The sequence below is a fragment of the Microtus pennsylvanicus genome, chromosome 19, assembly GCF_037038515.1.
Source record: "Microtus pennsylvanicus isolate mMicPen1 chromosome 19, mMicPen1.hap1, whole genome shotgun sequence".
Taxonomy (NCBI): domain Eukaryota; kingdom Metazoa; phylum Chordata; class Mammalia; order Rodentia; family Cricetidae; genus Microtus; species Microtus pennsylvanicus.
Window position 1 is genome coordinate 24,265,671 of NC_134597.1, and position 13,513 is coordinate 24,279,183.

General features: G+C 44.0%; 1 protein-coding gene across 3 annotated transcripts in view; it reads right to left on the reverse strand.

Moving 5' to 3' along the window:
- The window catches only part of Cep41 (centrosomal protein 41), a 40,717-nt gene that overhangs the window by 21,565 nt on the left and 5,639 nt on the right, over nt 1-13,513 (reverse strand). For 2 of the 3 annotated variants that reach the window (XM_075953576.1, XM_075953575.1), the window contains exon 2: nt 6,043-6,106. In XM_075953576.1, coding sequence (XP_075809691.1) covers nt 6,043-6,106 — 64 coding nt within the window. Of the gene's footprint in view, nt 1-6,042; nt 6,107-13,513 lie in introns of those variants that run through there. The other variant, XM_075953577.1, reaches the window with a different exon arrangement.

A 13,513-nucleotide genomic window follows, 5' to 3' on the forward strand; every position in this document is an offset into this window, starting at 1 on the left:
CACATACATTCCTTCCTTTGACGTAAGAGACAAATCAAATACCAAATGAAAATGAAGCGCACGTAGCCTGTAATGAGCTTGAGTGCTTAAGATCAAAACTATTAGTGAATCATCAGCGAAAAGAGTGACTAAGAGAGAGAAAAGGAAGTGATGAGTTGTACAGATGTAACAAAAGGAAGGTGACATTCACAAAAATAAAGAAATCATGCTAGAAAAGACCAAGTGGAGGAGGGAAGCTAAAGAAACAAGAGTTAGACTGAAAATAGAAGGGAGACAACAATGCAGCGACCACGAGAGATGAGACTAGCCCAGGAAGAGCCGGGCAGTTTAGAGAGTGGCCCTAAGGAAGCAGAGCTGCAGAACAGAAACCCAGAGAGGGTCCTGCTGCTGGGACTGAGCAAAGTAACTCGAAGCCAGCCCACTCCAGGCATATTCTGGCAATGGGAGGGGCTGAAGAGATATACCTAGGTACCTCTGAAACAAAGGAAACACTCCAAGTTCAGCATAGCCCTGCTGTCAGCCACAGCTGTACTGCAGGACGCAGGTCTCCTCGAGAACTGGAGTCAGGAGCAGAGACCAAACAGCCTCCTTCAGGAGGAAGAGGTCAGACTCCAGAAAATAAAAAAGAATAAAGGCTCACCTAGTTAGCCTGGACATGGGAGCTGCCCACTCAGTCTGCCCATTTCCACAGCTGTGGCTACAGAGCTTAAACACACCCTGTGCTCAGGTGAGCCCTTCTCCCTGTGCTCAGTGAGCCCTTCTCCCTGTGCTCAGTGAGCCCTTCTCCCTGTGCTCAGTGAGCCCTTCTCCCTGTGCTCAGTGAGCCCTTCTCCCTGTGCTCAGTGAGCCCTTCTCCCTGTGCTCAGTGAGCCCTTCTCCCTGTGCTCAGGTGAGACCTTCTCCCTGTGCTCAGGTGAGCCCTTCTCCCTGTGCTCAGTGAGCCCTTCTCCCTGTGCTCAGTGAGCCCTTCTCCCTGTGCTCAGGTGAGCCCTTCTCCCTGTGCTCAGGTGAGCCCTTCTCCCTGTGCTCAGTGAGCCCTTCTCCCTGTGCTCAGGTGAGCCCTTCTCCCTGTGCTCAGTGAGCCCTTCTCCCTGTGCTCAGTGAGCCCTTCTCCCTGTGCTCAGGTGAGACCTTCTCCCTGTGCTCAGGTGAGACCTTCTCCCTGCAGCTTGGGCTCTAAGGTTTCCTCTAGTGTTTTTTTATGCAGGACTCCTCAACGTTTTTACCTACGGCAATGCTAACCTTTGGGCAAAATGATGCGTTTAGGGCTCCCATAGACCTTGATAGCCCCCAAAGGCTGACAGGCTGTGCATCTTAGCCTGTAACCCACAGGGTTTGAACACCAGGGAGCTAAGTCACAAAAATACATGGAAATGTAAACATTAAAGATCTCTCCCTGAAGTTGATTGATGGCTAAATGTGAAACACACACACAAACCAAATGCTAGAAGAGGATTTTTCTCCCACACTGACTATAAAGTACTTGGGAGTTTGAAGCAATAAGGCACGCTTGGTTCTTCCAAAAGCTATTACAAAACTAGTTTGAGAGACTTTTGCTTCTAGGAAAGATGGGTAGATGTAATTTATTCCTCCAGCTAAGTCCCACAAAAACCCCAGACAAACCACAGCATAGGAACATACATCTGAAAATCATATTTCTGTTAAGAGTCTAGTATCCAGAATAAACAAAAGAACTTAAAATGTGGAAAAATAACCAGTTTAAAAATGAACAAATGATCTGAATAGACATTTTTCCATAGAAAATAAACAAGTGCCAATAAGCGCACAAAAAAGGCGTTCATCATCATCATCAGTCATTAGAAACACACAAATTAAAATCACAAGAAGATACTTCATGCCCATGATGGTGGACAAAGCAATGGTGAAGATGTGGAGGGGACACAGCCCTCTTGCATTGCTGATGGCAAGGTAAACTGGTGTGGTTTGGTTAGAAAAGTTTGGCATGTTCTCAGAAAAAAAAAAGTATCGTATAACCAGTAATTCAAGTCCTCAATATCCAAGAGAACTAGAAACATATGTACAGAAAAACTTGCATATGTAATGTTCTTAGACATACCATGCCCAAAGAGTATAAGTAATCTAAATGTCCATCAACTGCCGAGCAGAGAAGCAAACAGAATACTTGTACAATAGACCATCCCTTGGCAATAAGAAGGAATGAAGTACTGACATGCGCTGTGGCGTGGATAAACTATGTCAAAGGGAACAGACACAACAGGCCACATACAACTCCACGTACATGAATGGTCAGAATAGGCATATTCACAGAAACAGAAAAAGACCAGTAGTTCTCAACATAGTCAAGATGTTCTCTACAAATTGATAAATAATTCCTATTAAAAACCAGCCTTTTTGCAGTGTGGTGGCGCACGCCTTTAATCCCAGCACTCGGCAGGCAGAGGCAGGTGGATCTCTGTATTCGAGGACAGCCTGGTCTACAAAGTGTTGCAGAACAGCTAGAGCTGTTACACAGAGAAACTCTGTCTCAAAACACCCAAAACAAAACAAAACAAAACAAAAATCAGCCCTTTTACAAATGTAAAGAAAATTATTCTAAAATTTATATGGAAAAGCAAAGAAATTAGACTAGTTAATATAATTTTGTAAAGAAAAACAGAATGGGAATAATGAGGCTAATCAATTCTAGGTATCCAGTTTACTATGCAGCCACATTAATCAAGACTGTGGTATTGGCAAAAGGCTACACAGACAGATCACGGGGACAAAACACGGACCTGTATATAAACCCGTATAAATATTCCCCTGACTGTAGACTCAGATGAAGATGCCAGAGCAGTCAGAGACCCTAAATTATGAAGCTAATTTTCATCTCAGTCAGCCCTCCCTACATGAAAGCAGTTCAAAATGTATCATGGACTTAAATGTAAAACCTAAAAACTTTAAGGAAAAAAAAATTGTGACAGAAAGCGTCTCTGGGATATAGTTTAGGTCAGGAGTTCTTAAAGTGGATGATTGGAAATATGATTACTAAAAGGAAACAGATAAAAGTGAACCTCATTAAGATAAAAAGGTTTTTTTCTTCAAAGATTGCCAGGAGGAGGAAAAGACAAGCTACAGATGGAGAAAGGATACTTATAAACCATGCCTCTCACAAAGGGTGAGCGTCTAGAATCCAGAAGAAACTGGAAATCCAATGACAAAAATGCAAGTAACCTGGTCAGCATAGGCATTTCAGCCAAGCAGACAGACAGAAAAGAAGCACACGCAAACGAAGAGCCCTCATTTGCCAGCCGGTGAGTGTAACTGTAATGCTATACTACCACTACAAACCTTATCAGCACGGGAAAAGGAAAAGATGGCGCCGCCGCCAGATACAGGTGAAGATGTGGAGAAAATGGTCATGCATCTCCTACTGGTGGGAATGTTAAATGGTATAGCCACTTTGGAAAACAGTTTGACAGTTTCTTACAACCAGGAGGCAAAGGCAGGAAAATCAGGAGTTCAAGGCCCGTCTTGGTTATAAACGGAGTCTGCGGCTAGTCTGGGCCACATGAGACTCTGTCTCAAAAAGAGACAAAACAAACCGACTCAAACCAAACTATAAACTATGACCTAGCAATTGCCTCTAGGCAAAAAAAAAATCACTAAGACTTGCTCATACACAAAAATAACCTGTAAACGAGTGCCTACAACACTTTATTTTTTATTTTATTTTTGTTTTGTAACTATCCCCCAATTGGAAACAGTGCTAATTTCCTTCAACTAGCAAGTGATTAAGCCAAGTACAGCCATACCAGGGAATACTAGGTAATAACACAAAGAACACACTGCTGCTACCCACAACAAACTTGAAGCTCCAGAGAATTCTGCCCAGTGAAAAATATCCACCCAGGCTGGATACGCATGGCTCTGTGGTAGAGCAACAGTCTAGCAAGTGTAAGGCTCCGTGTTTACTCTCCCCTCCCCCGCCAATGATCCGCACGGATAAAAGCAAGGAGAAATGGAAGACTAGCAGAGCACAATCCGCAATGCTGCCCGCGGTACAGCTCCACAGATGTAGCGCTCAGAAAAGACAATGACAGGATGACAGACTGGAAAAATTAGCAGTTGTGAAGATTAGAGAGGGATGGGAGTGGAAAGGAGGCAGGGCTACTAAAGGACCACATGGGAATCTTCGTGAGGACGGCAGTAGCCCATAGCCTGGCTGCACGTGTCGATGCCGTTATCACCATAGCAATAGTGCAGGCGGGGAGAAACGAGCAAAGAGTATGCAGAATTTCCATCTTGTTTCTTACAAATGCATCTGCATCCACAATTATTTCAAAATAAAAAGCTTAATTAACAAAAAGCAATTTAAAACTCATGGGATATAAAAGGATTCTGGCATTTAATATGCACGACAAAATCAGATGCTATGTATTACATTAAAAATTTAAATTAATTTCAGATGCCATTATTAAGTCAAATTTTTGTTATGGATTAAACTGAAGAGATAGACAGGGGTGGTACAAATTCCTACTTATTTCCATGAAAAAAACTTTATGAAGGTATAGATAAATCTAGATATCCGAAATAAACCTGGACTCTTAAATTTTGCTTGTTTATTGTGGTACAAAAAATAGAACCCAAGGCCTAGCAAATGCTAGACCTGCACTCTACCACTGAGCTATACTCCCATTCCTTTAAAAGACAAAATTTTAATTTCTAGTAATGGGTAGATCGCTGTGAGTTCAAGGCTCGTCTGATCTACATGGCCTGTTCCAAGACACTTAGGGATCCGTAGCACAAAAACGTACAGAGGTAAAAAGATTTTGACTGAAATTCATTTATTTACAGTGGTTTTTAACAAAAGAGATGAGCCCCTTACAACACTATAGCACTGTGAGTCTTCCAGAAAGATGGATGACTTGCTATTGAGGGGAAGCTGGAGTTGTTGAGGGTACTGTGGCAGAAGAAACGCTGGGGGTGGGGGTGGTACACAGGACAAGAAGTCTAAGAGCCAGACCGTCAGGCTTGGGACCCACTCTCCAGTGTTGACTTCCTCACCCTGTCAAAGACCCTAGCTTTTAGCTCCTTCACTGAAATCTGAGTAAATTACAAAATCTCCAGGTCATGATTTTCTCCTCTGGAACGGTAATAATATTTTCATTTGCCTATCACACAAAATATTTGCAATAATAAATATCCGTGTAGCATGGAGATGCTTCAAAGAAATAGTACATGCAAATCTGGTACTGAAAACATTTGTATCTATGCTAGTTAGGAAATGCAGAATGGAAGAGCACGATTCTGAAGGCGACTGGAGAAAGGAAGATTTAGACGGAGGGGACCACCCCCTTCACTCTCCTCAGGTGGCTTCAGACACCGCAGAGAAATTCTGAACTGCGAGGGAAAGGCTGAAGAGAACAGAAACAAGCAACTCAAACCTCACAAGACTGCAGAGCCACTGGGATCTGGGCATCAGCATCAGCAGAACTCGGGAGAGATTCGGACAGTATGGAAATTAGCAAGGTTCTCTTGCAACTGCTTTCACCTAGGGGCAGCTCTAATTCACTCTCGGCTGGCATTTTCGTTTCTCTCAAGCCAGTCAGCCTCCACTTGAGTCTCGGTGCTCTAATTGCAAAAGCCACAACCCACAGCCATCCTCCTATCTAGCGGAGTCCACACTTTTACATGCAGTCAGCACTGTGCAAACACGGGACTGAACAAACACGCACATGTATAATCTATTGCTGTCAGTTTGATGGAGTACACTTAAGGTGCTCCAAAATGGACTGTGACCTCCTGGTATTTACTCAGCGTCAGGCCTGTAACTTATTCAACATTGGCTTCAATTCCGATGATTTCCTTTTCTTGATTTAGACGATTTTAATGGGGTAAGCAACAATAACTAAAATTACGTGAGTGCGAAATTTTACTGGTAACAAGAAAAACAGCTTTCAAGACATCAGGCAAGACAATAAGAAACTTCCAGCTATGGTTGACCCCAGTTTGATGGGCTCTTTCCTGTCTATCAATAGCTATTAGAGTTTTACAATTCTGTTTCTGATTGTGACTTACCAGTATCCAGTCTTGACTTGATATGTTGATACCTTGGGTTCTGTGGTATCCGCCTGGTCAGGTACTACAACAGAAGACAATTCACAAGGAAGGGGTTACCATGAGGGTTGTGGTGGGAAGAGGAACACATGCTGAAATTTCAGGTTCTAGTGACAAACGAGGTTCAGAGGGTCAGAGCCCTTACAGAAAGGGCTCGCAGTACATTTCCTCCAGTGGAGGTAGTTACCTTGTTCCTATTAAAACATTTCCACATTTTATCAAAATAATCTCAGAGTGCTGTGTGCTAAGGAAAAAAAATACCTTAGGAAGGTTATCTTCCAATGAAGAAGTACTATGCAGTTCCCTTTTTAATGTCATTCTTTTTATGACGGCTTCAGGGCCATCTCCTCTGGACACTCCTAGATCTTATCCACAGCTCCCTACAGTGTGGCAGGCGGGATCCAGATGCTCCAGATGCTGGCAGGCACTCTGGGGCTCCACAGATGTCACTGCCATGGCATCTGCTCTGTGGCAGCTGAGGCTCATGTGGGCTCGGGGTGAGCTTACGGTCGGCAGAGATGTTCATGTCAGATTTGCGTGTATTGTGCTATGTTCTGGTAGTTAACCCTTGGAATCCAAGTGCAGATAATCCCCCATAGTAAATCCCCGAGGTGAACGCAGAAGCCAGTAAGGAAGGGCAAGCTCAGAATAAAGAGCATCTGCGCTGACCTGTTTCTAGTCTACGGATATGAAAAGCATGTGTTCTGGACAGGGACCCTCTGACCTTCATCTCCTGCACCCGATCCCATGTTGCATGGGTGGGGACTGTCCCTCCTAACGTCACCAGCTCAGGCAGATAACTGCCAAGAGTGCTTTTCCTCAACTTCTCTTTGGCAAAACTTTTGTCCACCGTGAAGCTGCCTGAGGCAGAAAGAGACACTCTCCTGCTGGCCTGCAGAATATGGAACCCCATCCCACCCTCCACAATTAGATCTTCTCCTCTAGTTTGGGATTTTCCTGAAGACAGGGACAATGCATTGCTCATGTTTGTGGGACCCAGTACATGCTAAGTCACTAATTATGTGTCTGAGGACTGAACTATACTACCTACTCCTAAGGGAGAATGTCAAACTTAGAAAGACTGGATCACTTGCCTTAGCTAACAGCGAGGGACAAGCATGCTGTTGGGAGGGACTGTGAAATAAATCACACCTTTCAGAATGGCCTACAAAGCACAGAAACAGCCTAGCATTTCTATGATTTATGCAATCAGAGCCCAAGAAGAATTTTTAAAAACTGAGGGCAGTATGACCAGAGCGATGACTTGGTGGGTAAAGGTGCTTTCTACCAACCCCGATAACCTGCATTCATCCCTAAGACCCACATGGCGGAAGGAGAGGACCAACTCCGGAAGGTTGTCCTATGGCCTTAACACTACATGCACGCATCTGTGCACATACACAGTGAAATAAAAAAAAAAAAAAACTGGGGGTACCTACAGAGAATTATCCATTTTAATTTTTTAAAATTTTGTCAAGTAAGTACACAAAATCCTCACAACTTCCACTTGCCATTTTATTTTTTAGGTAAGTATATCTGTTTTTTAATTAAATTAATTTTTAAATGACATAATACATAATCTATCTGCTATTTTTTTTTAACACTGAGGATCAAACCCAGGGCCTCTCATATGCTAGGCAACCAAACTATACCACTATACGCCAGCCCCACCATCTGCTATTTCAATTACCTAAAAGGTTAAAAAAAAAAAAGAGCCCTCAGGGTAAAAAGGTCAGTTCCTTCATGTTATTAAAAAGCCAATGACGTTGTCTGTGTTTTTCATTTCACACCAGGCAAGTAAAACCTTTATTATGAACACTGAGCACGGATCCGCTGCTAGTGTTTGCAATCACTGAGCTGACTGAGCCCCAGAATATGGTGGAAAACTGGCTTCCTGTTGTGACCAGTGATGGCTGCCTAGAAGAGCAAGGGACAAAGCCAGCTCCAACACCTTCCCTAGATGAAGACGGAGACAGTTCTTAAGAGAAAGAACAGCACGCAGACACAGAGAGAAACTGGAGGCCAAGTTCCCAGAGGCAGACAATATCATGAAAAATTAAACAGGGAAGCAAGTCCAGCACACACACACACACACACACACACACACACACACACACACACACACACACACACACACGTCTCACTTATCTTCAGCTTCAGCTGAGGGACTTTTCCCCCAAGTCTATATTTTTATCATTTCTATACCCTATTTCCTGTTTTTACTTTTGTTTTGTTTCCTAGCAAAGCTTCTTTTGAAAAATTCCAGGCTAGTCTCTGCCGAACCATGGACATTTGTCCATCCCTCGGCCACATAGCTGAGCCGTGAGGGCGGGCGCCTCAGGGGACCAGGTGTGGCGGCAGCAGAATGACGAGGGAGGGAGTGTGGACAGCTGCAGCTGCGGAGGCCTCCCCACCCCCGGTTTTCCCTTACATGGACTAATGAGAAATCCATATGCCGCTGGAGAAAAATGTCAGATTTCTTTCCCAAGTTCTCATTTCTGTTCCATTTCTTAGTCCTTTCTAGGACCTGCATGGACAGTAAGCTCTGTGTGCTACATTGCCAGCGGAGTGCCTTAGGATCTGAGGAAGAACCACACTTTCTTCCTGAAAACTCCTGCTTTGGGGATGGCTGCCTCTTGACCTACTGACCAACTGGCTTTGTTTCCATGATATACACAGGCTGGAATGGTGGGAAGTGGAAGGCCTGTGACAAGAAGCCGGTTAAAGAGAGACCGTTCATTCCTTCTACAAACACTTAGTGAGTGCCATTCATTCCAGGGACATTTATTACTGAGGGCCTGGCAGACGCAGGTCCCTCTGAGGAATGCAGAGGTAAAAACAGGCCTGGCCATCACCCCTTGCTCCCTGCGGCTATTTGGTGTCATTGTGACAAGGAGAGGGAATGGAGGGGGATGGGGACACGTGAGACTAGTACCTTAACAAGGCCAAGAGTCAAGAAATGCTGCCGAGAGAGTGCTGAGTTCTGAGGGTCATGGTGGGTAGTGAAAACTGGCGTGTGGGCACTACGAGGCCCCAATAATAGAGAAGCCCAGGGGAAACGTGAGGACAGAGCGTAGGTGACATCTCAAGAAAGCTAGTCAACACTGGAAGGCATGGAGTACTGGGGACTCTGAGAGAACAAACGGCACTGGAGAGGCAGGGTGGGGGCAGATCACAGAGGACCTTCTATTGAGAAAACCTCCTGTCCTGTCAATCAGTGGTTTCCAATAGGTGTGTTTTTGCCAGCTCTGTACCCAGGGACATTTCTCAAGGTCTGGAGACATTTGAGTTGTTACAACTGAGTCGTGATGGTGGTGTGTTGCTGGAGTTTCTTAGGAAAAGGCAAGAGAGACTGGGTAACATCCTATGACAAGAGCCAGCCCAGATGTCAACAGTACGGAGCTTGAGAAGCCCAAGAGGAGAGGACTGGGAGTCAGTGAAGGTTTAGGTGGGCGTGGTGAGAGCTCATTTACATTTTGGGATGATCTATCTGCACAATATTGAGAATATGATCATAGTCAAGAGAAGAGGCACAAAAATCAGCCGAGAAGCTCATGCTAAGGGGACAGAAAGCCTTATAAAAGTGGCAGCACAGAGAAGAAGAAGGTTTCGAGAAATCTTTGCAATGTGAAGCTGGGGCTGTAGCTCTGCCTAGTGCCTGCCCCTCCATCTTTAACATGTAAAATCAACATGGCTACTCATGGACCACCATAAAAAGAGGGCAGTAGCACCATAACCCTCAGAGAAAGTAGTGAAAGGAGAAGCATATATGGAAAAACATTATGTAGGAAGTTTGGGGACATATTAAGCAGGGATGTTTGTAGGTTATCAAAAATAGAAGTATCCAGCTGACTATATGGACATCAAGATCCAAGAGAAAACTAGGTTAAAAAACAATTTGGGAATTATTCATATATAGGCTATGAAGCCAGGGGGACTGTCTAAAATCATTCTAGAAACAGTTTGCACTAGGAAGACATTTCCCAACCTTGGCAGTCAGGTGGAGAAGAGCCCTGGCTGGGAGGCAGGAGAGGCCAAAGGAAGGAGATTACAAAAACTAGGATTAAAGATTTACAGGAAGAAGGAAGGAGTCAACATGGAACAAAGCTGTCAAATCCAAGAACAAGAGGCCAAGCAAGAACAGACAAACAAGAATCCAGGTCAATTAACAGAACAGAAAAGTAAATTTGGATTTACAAATCAGGACATTGTTGATGGGGCTAGAGGGAAGCAATTGTAGGAGAGTAGGAAGGGCAGAAGCAGAAACAATAGGCAAATGTCTGGGGGTGGGGGAGGAGACTTGTCAAGGTGAACTCTCTCTTTCCTCTCCCTTTCCTTTCCCTGCCTCTCTCTCTCTCTGTGGTGCTGTTTTTATGTATTCTCTTTGGGGGGGGGTTTAAAGGAGAGATTTAAGGATGTGTACAGACAAATGGGCAGAGGCCCAGAGTTCACGTGGAAGGGGCAGCTTTTGATACATACTTAAAATAAATATTTAAAAAATCCACAGTTATATATAATAAAGCTCATCATGAGCGGGCAGGAAGTTGAGAAAGTTGGTGTTTGTAAATTACTACAGGCTTTTTGGAAATGGCCAGCTGTGTCCAAGACACTTTAAGGTGAACTATCTTAGTCACTTTCCTGTGGCTCTGACGAACACCACGACCACAGAGCAACCCCACGAGGGAAGGCTTCATTTGGCTCTATGTCCTGATATAGTCCATCTTGGGAAAGGGACTCCACCCTGAACACCATTCAGGACCTGTCAGAGAACCTTGTGCTAACAAAGCAGCAGGAAGTGTTTGCCAGATACACTGAAACTGGGCACAGTGGCAGACACTTGCAACCCAGCTCCTTTGGAGGGTTGGGGGGAAGATGTGAGTTCTAGGACAACTTGTAAGAACCCAACTCAATACACACATGCTAACACACATACAAAAACAAAAACCAAACAAACAAACATGAAGGCCCATGCACACTCTGTAAGAACCCAACTCAATACACACATGCTAATACACATACAAAAAACAAAACAAAACAAAAAACCCACAAACAAACAAACATGAAGGCCCAGGCACACTCTGGTACCATAAGAGTAGTTCAACATTCAAGACTCTTAGAAGTCTGAAAAAAAGATAGCCCAGACACTGGGTTGAAAAGGCAGACTTCCTGGAAGAATGAGTACTAGATAACAGGGATGGAAAAAGTATTCCAAGTGGAAAAAAATTCTAATAGCAAAGCCATTTTAAGGGAATGTTTGAAAAACAAACTGTTCCTATTTGCTGAAGAAAGCGGAAACTCAGCAGAATGACAATGGCTCCTCTCCTTTAGTGAGCACGTCTTATGTTGTTTGACATCTGACTAAGCATTTTATCTACTTCGTCTCATTTAACCATCAGCCACTGTGACTCTGAACTCCTGCCAGGGTCTTCACATGAGCTCACTGGTAAGTTTCCATGAATCCAGGAAGCTCTGTGAAACATTCTGTGTGCGTGCATTGTCCCTGCCAGGGTCCTGGGCATCCACCAAATTTCCAAAGAAGTATGTAATCCCCAAGACCTCAATAACCATCAGGATGTGGGATCCTGGGCAATAGATAACACTGGACTGGGAGAGTGAGGCTTCGAATGGAGAAGCCTGACTACAGATTAGGAGTGAGGACTAGCCCTTTCAACAATGGATCACAGTGAAGATACCGAGGTGGGAGGCATACAATCACGACAGAATTTTAGCAGTGTTCTTCTTTGCATACCGACATACAGATTTGTGAGAATATGAATGTGGGAGAAGAAAGATTATCGAGACGTCCGCAATGGCATCTTTCTGAAGGAACACTACAACGGAACAAAACACACCACCAGCAGCAAACTGTCTGGACCGCAGGTGCTTTTCTGACTTCCCATCTCTCAAAACAGGCCTCACATGCTGTTTGGCACCCTTCATTCTTTTTTAAAGACACTGTACATTTTGTTCAGATCCACCCTACTTTTATATTCACCAATGGAGGGGGGGTGAATACTGGTCTTGAGGTAATCACATATTAAAATAGGTTTTTCAAAGAGGAACTTTTAAAATAGGTGTTTTAATTGGACCAGTTATGTTAATATCAAACAATCATCTTGGCCCAAGACTCCATGTACAACAATACCTACTTTCTCAGTAGCTACTACCTATGGCAGACTGTATTTTTCAAGATGGAGTCAAAATCTCCCATTCCATTAGACTGTGGTTTTACTGTCTGCTGTCTGAAAGATGGGGCCTAGGCCTTCCCTCATCTCTAGACTCGGATGAGCCTGGGGTATGACATCTAAGCTGAGATGGTAAAAGTGGTTCTCTTGGCCGCTTGCTTTTAGAACTCAGCCACCAAGTGTGGGAAAGTCCAGTCCATATGGAAAAGGGCATTGGTAGGAGTTATTAGCTCCAGTCAACAGACAGCACTGATGGACACACATGTAAGTGGAGTTTTTGAAAACTTCAGGCTGTTTGCAAAATCACATGCGCTTTCATGAGATAAGCATGTAGCAGAGCTAAGAGCCAGAAGAGATAATGGCAGAAGGGCTCCTGTCAAGTCACTAAATGAGGGCACTATTCATAACAAACCAACATATACCGGGAGTAGTGCCCTACCCTCACGTCTTCTGCTAAGTCTCTTAGGGCTAACAATGGCCAAAGTCCACACTGTCTGAACTTTACTGTCACGCACTACATGACTGTAGTTCTCATGCCCGCTACCCAACATCAAAAATCTACTTGCCAAATATAATGGATATTTTTCCTTCAACTTTCTCAATCCTTTTATACCACATGATAGAATATAATGAAACACACACATACTTGTTCCTACGGAAATTGGCTTCAGTAATCTCTCTCTCCCCTGACGTTCCATTGATACATGACTCATTCCTCTGTCAGCCCCCTAATTACTGTGTTTTTCAGGATTCCACCTCCTCAATCAATAGACTCCCTGTGACTCAAAGACTTAGACTTACTTCCTTTTATAGGCTTCTAATCTCCAAATGGTGGAATTTTACCCTTAGCTTCTCCTTTCAGCTTTAGACATAAGCTCATTTATTCAAAAGTATCTGTGAAGCACCATGCCTGACAAGAGCAGTGCAGGTGACTTAAGGTCCCTATGCTCTCACAAGCATGTCAGAAAAACACGTCCATAAAATCATTGTAGATGATGATCAACTGGAACAGAGAACAGACTGGATGGATGCACCTAACTTCACTCCCTCCCAAAACCTCAGTAAGACTTCATTAAAAACTATCTTAAGGATTTAAACAATGCCGGGTCCAGAGAGTGGGAGAAATGGCAGCAATCAAACCCCAGCGTTCTCAAACCCACAGAGAGGCTAGTGACGGAGAAGGCGGAACCCTAGGGAATGAGTAATTAAGTGGCTGGCGGAGGAATAAGCCATATATCACCAGAGAT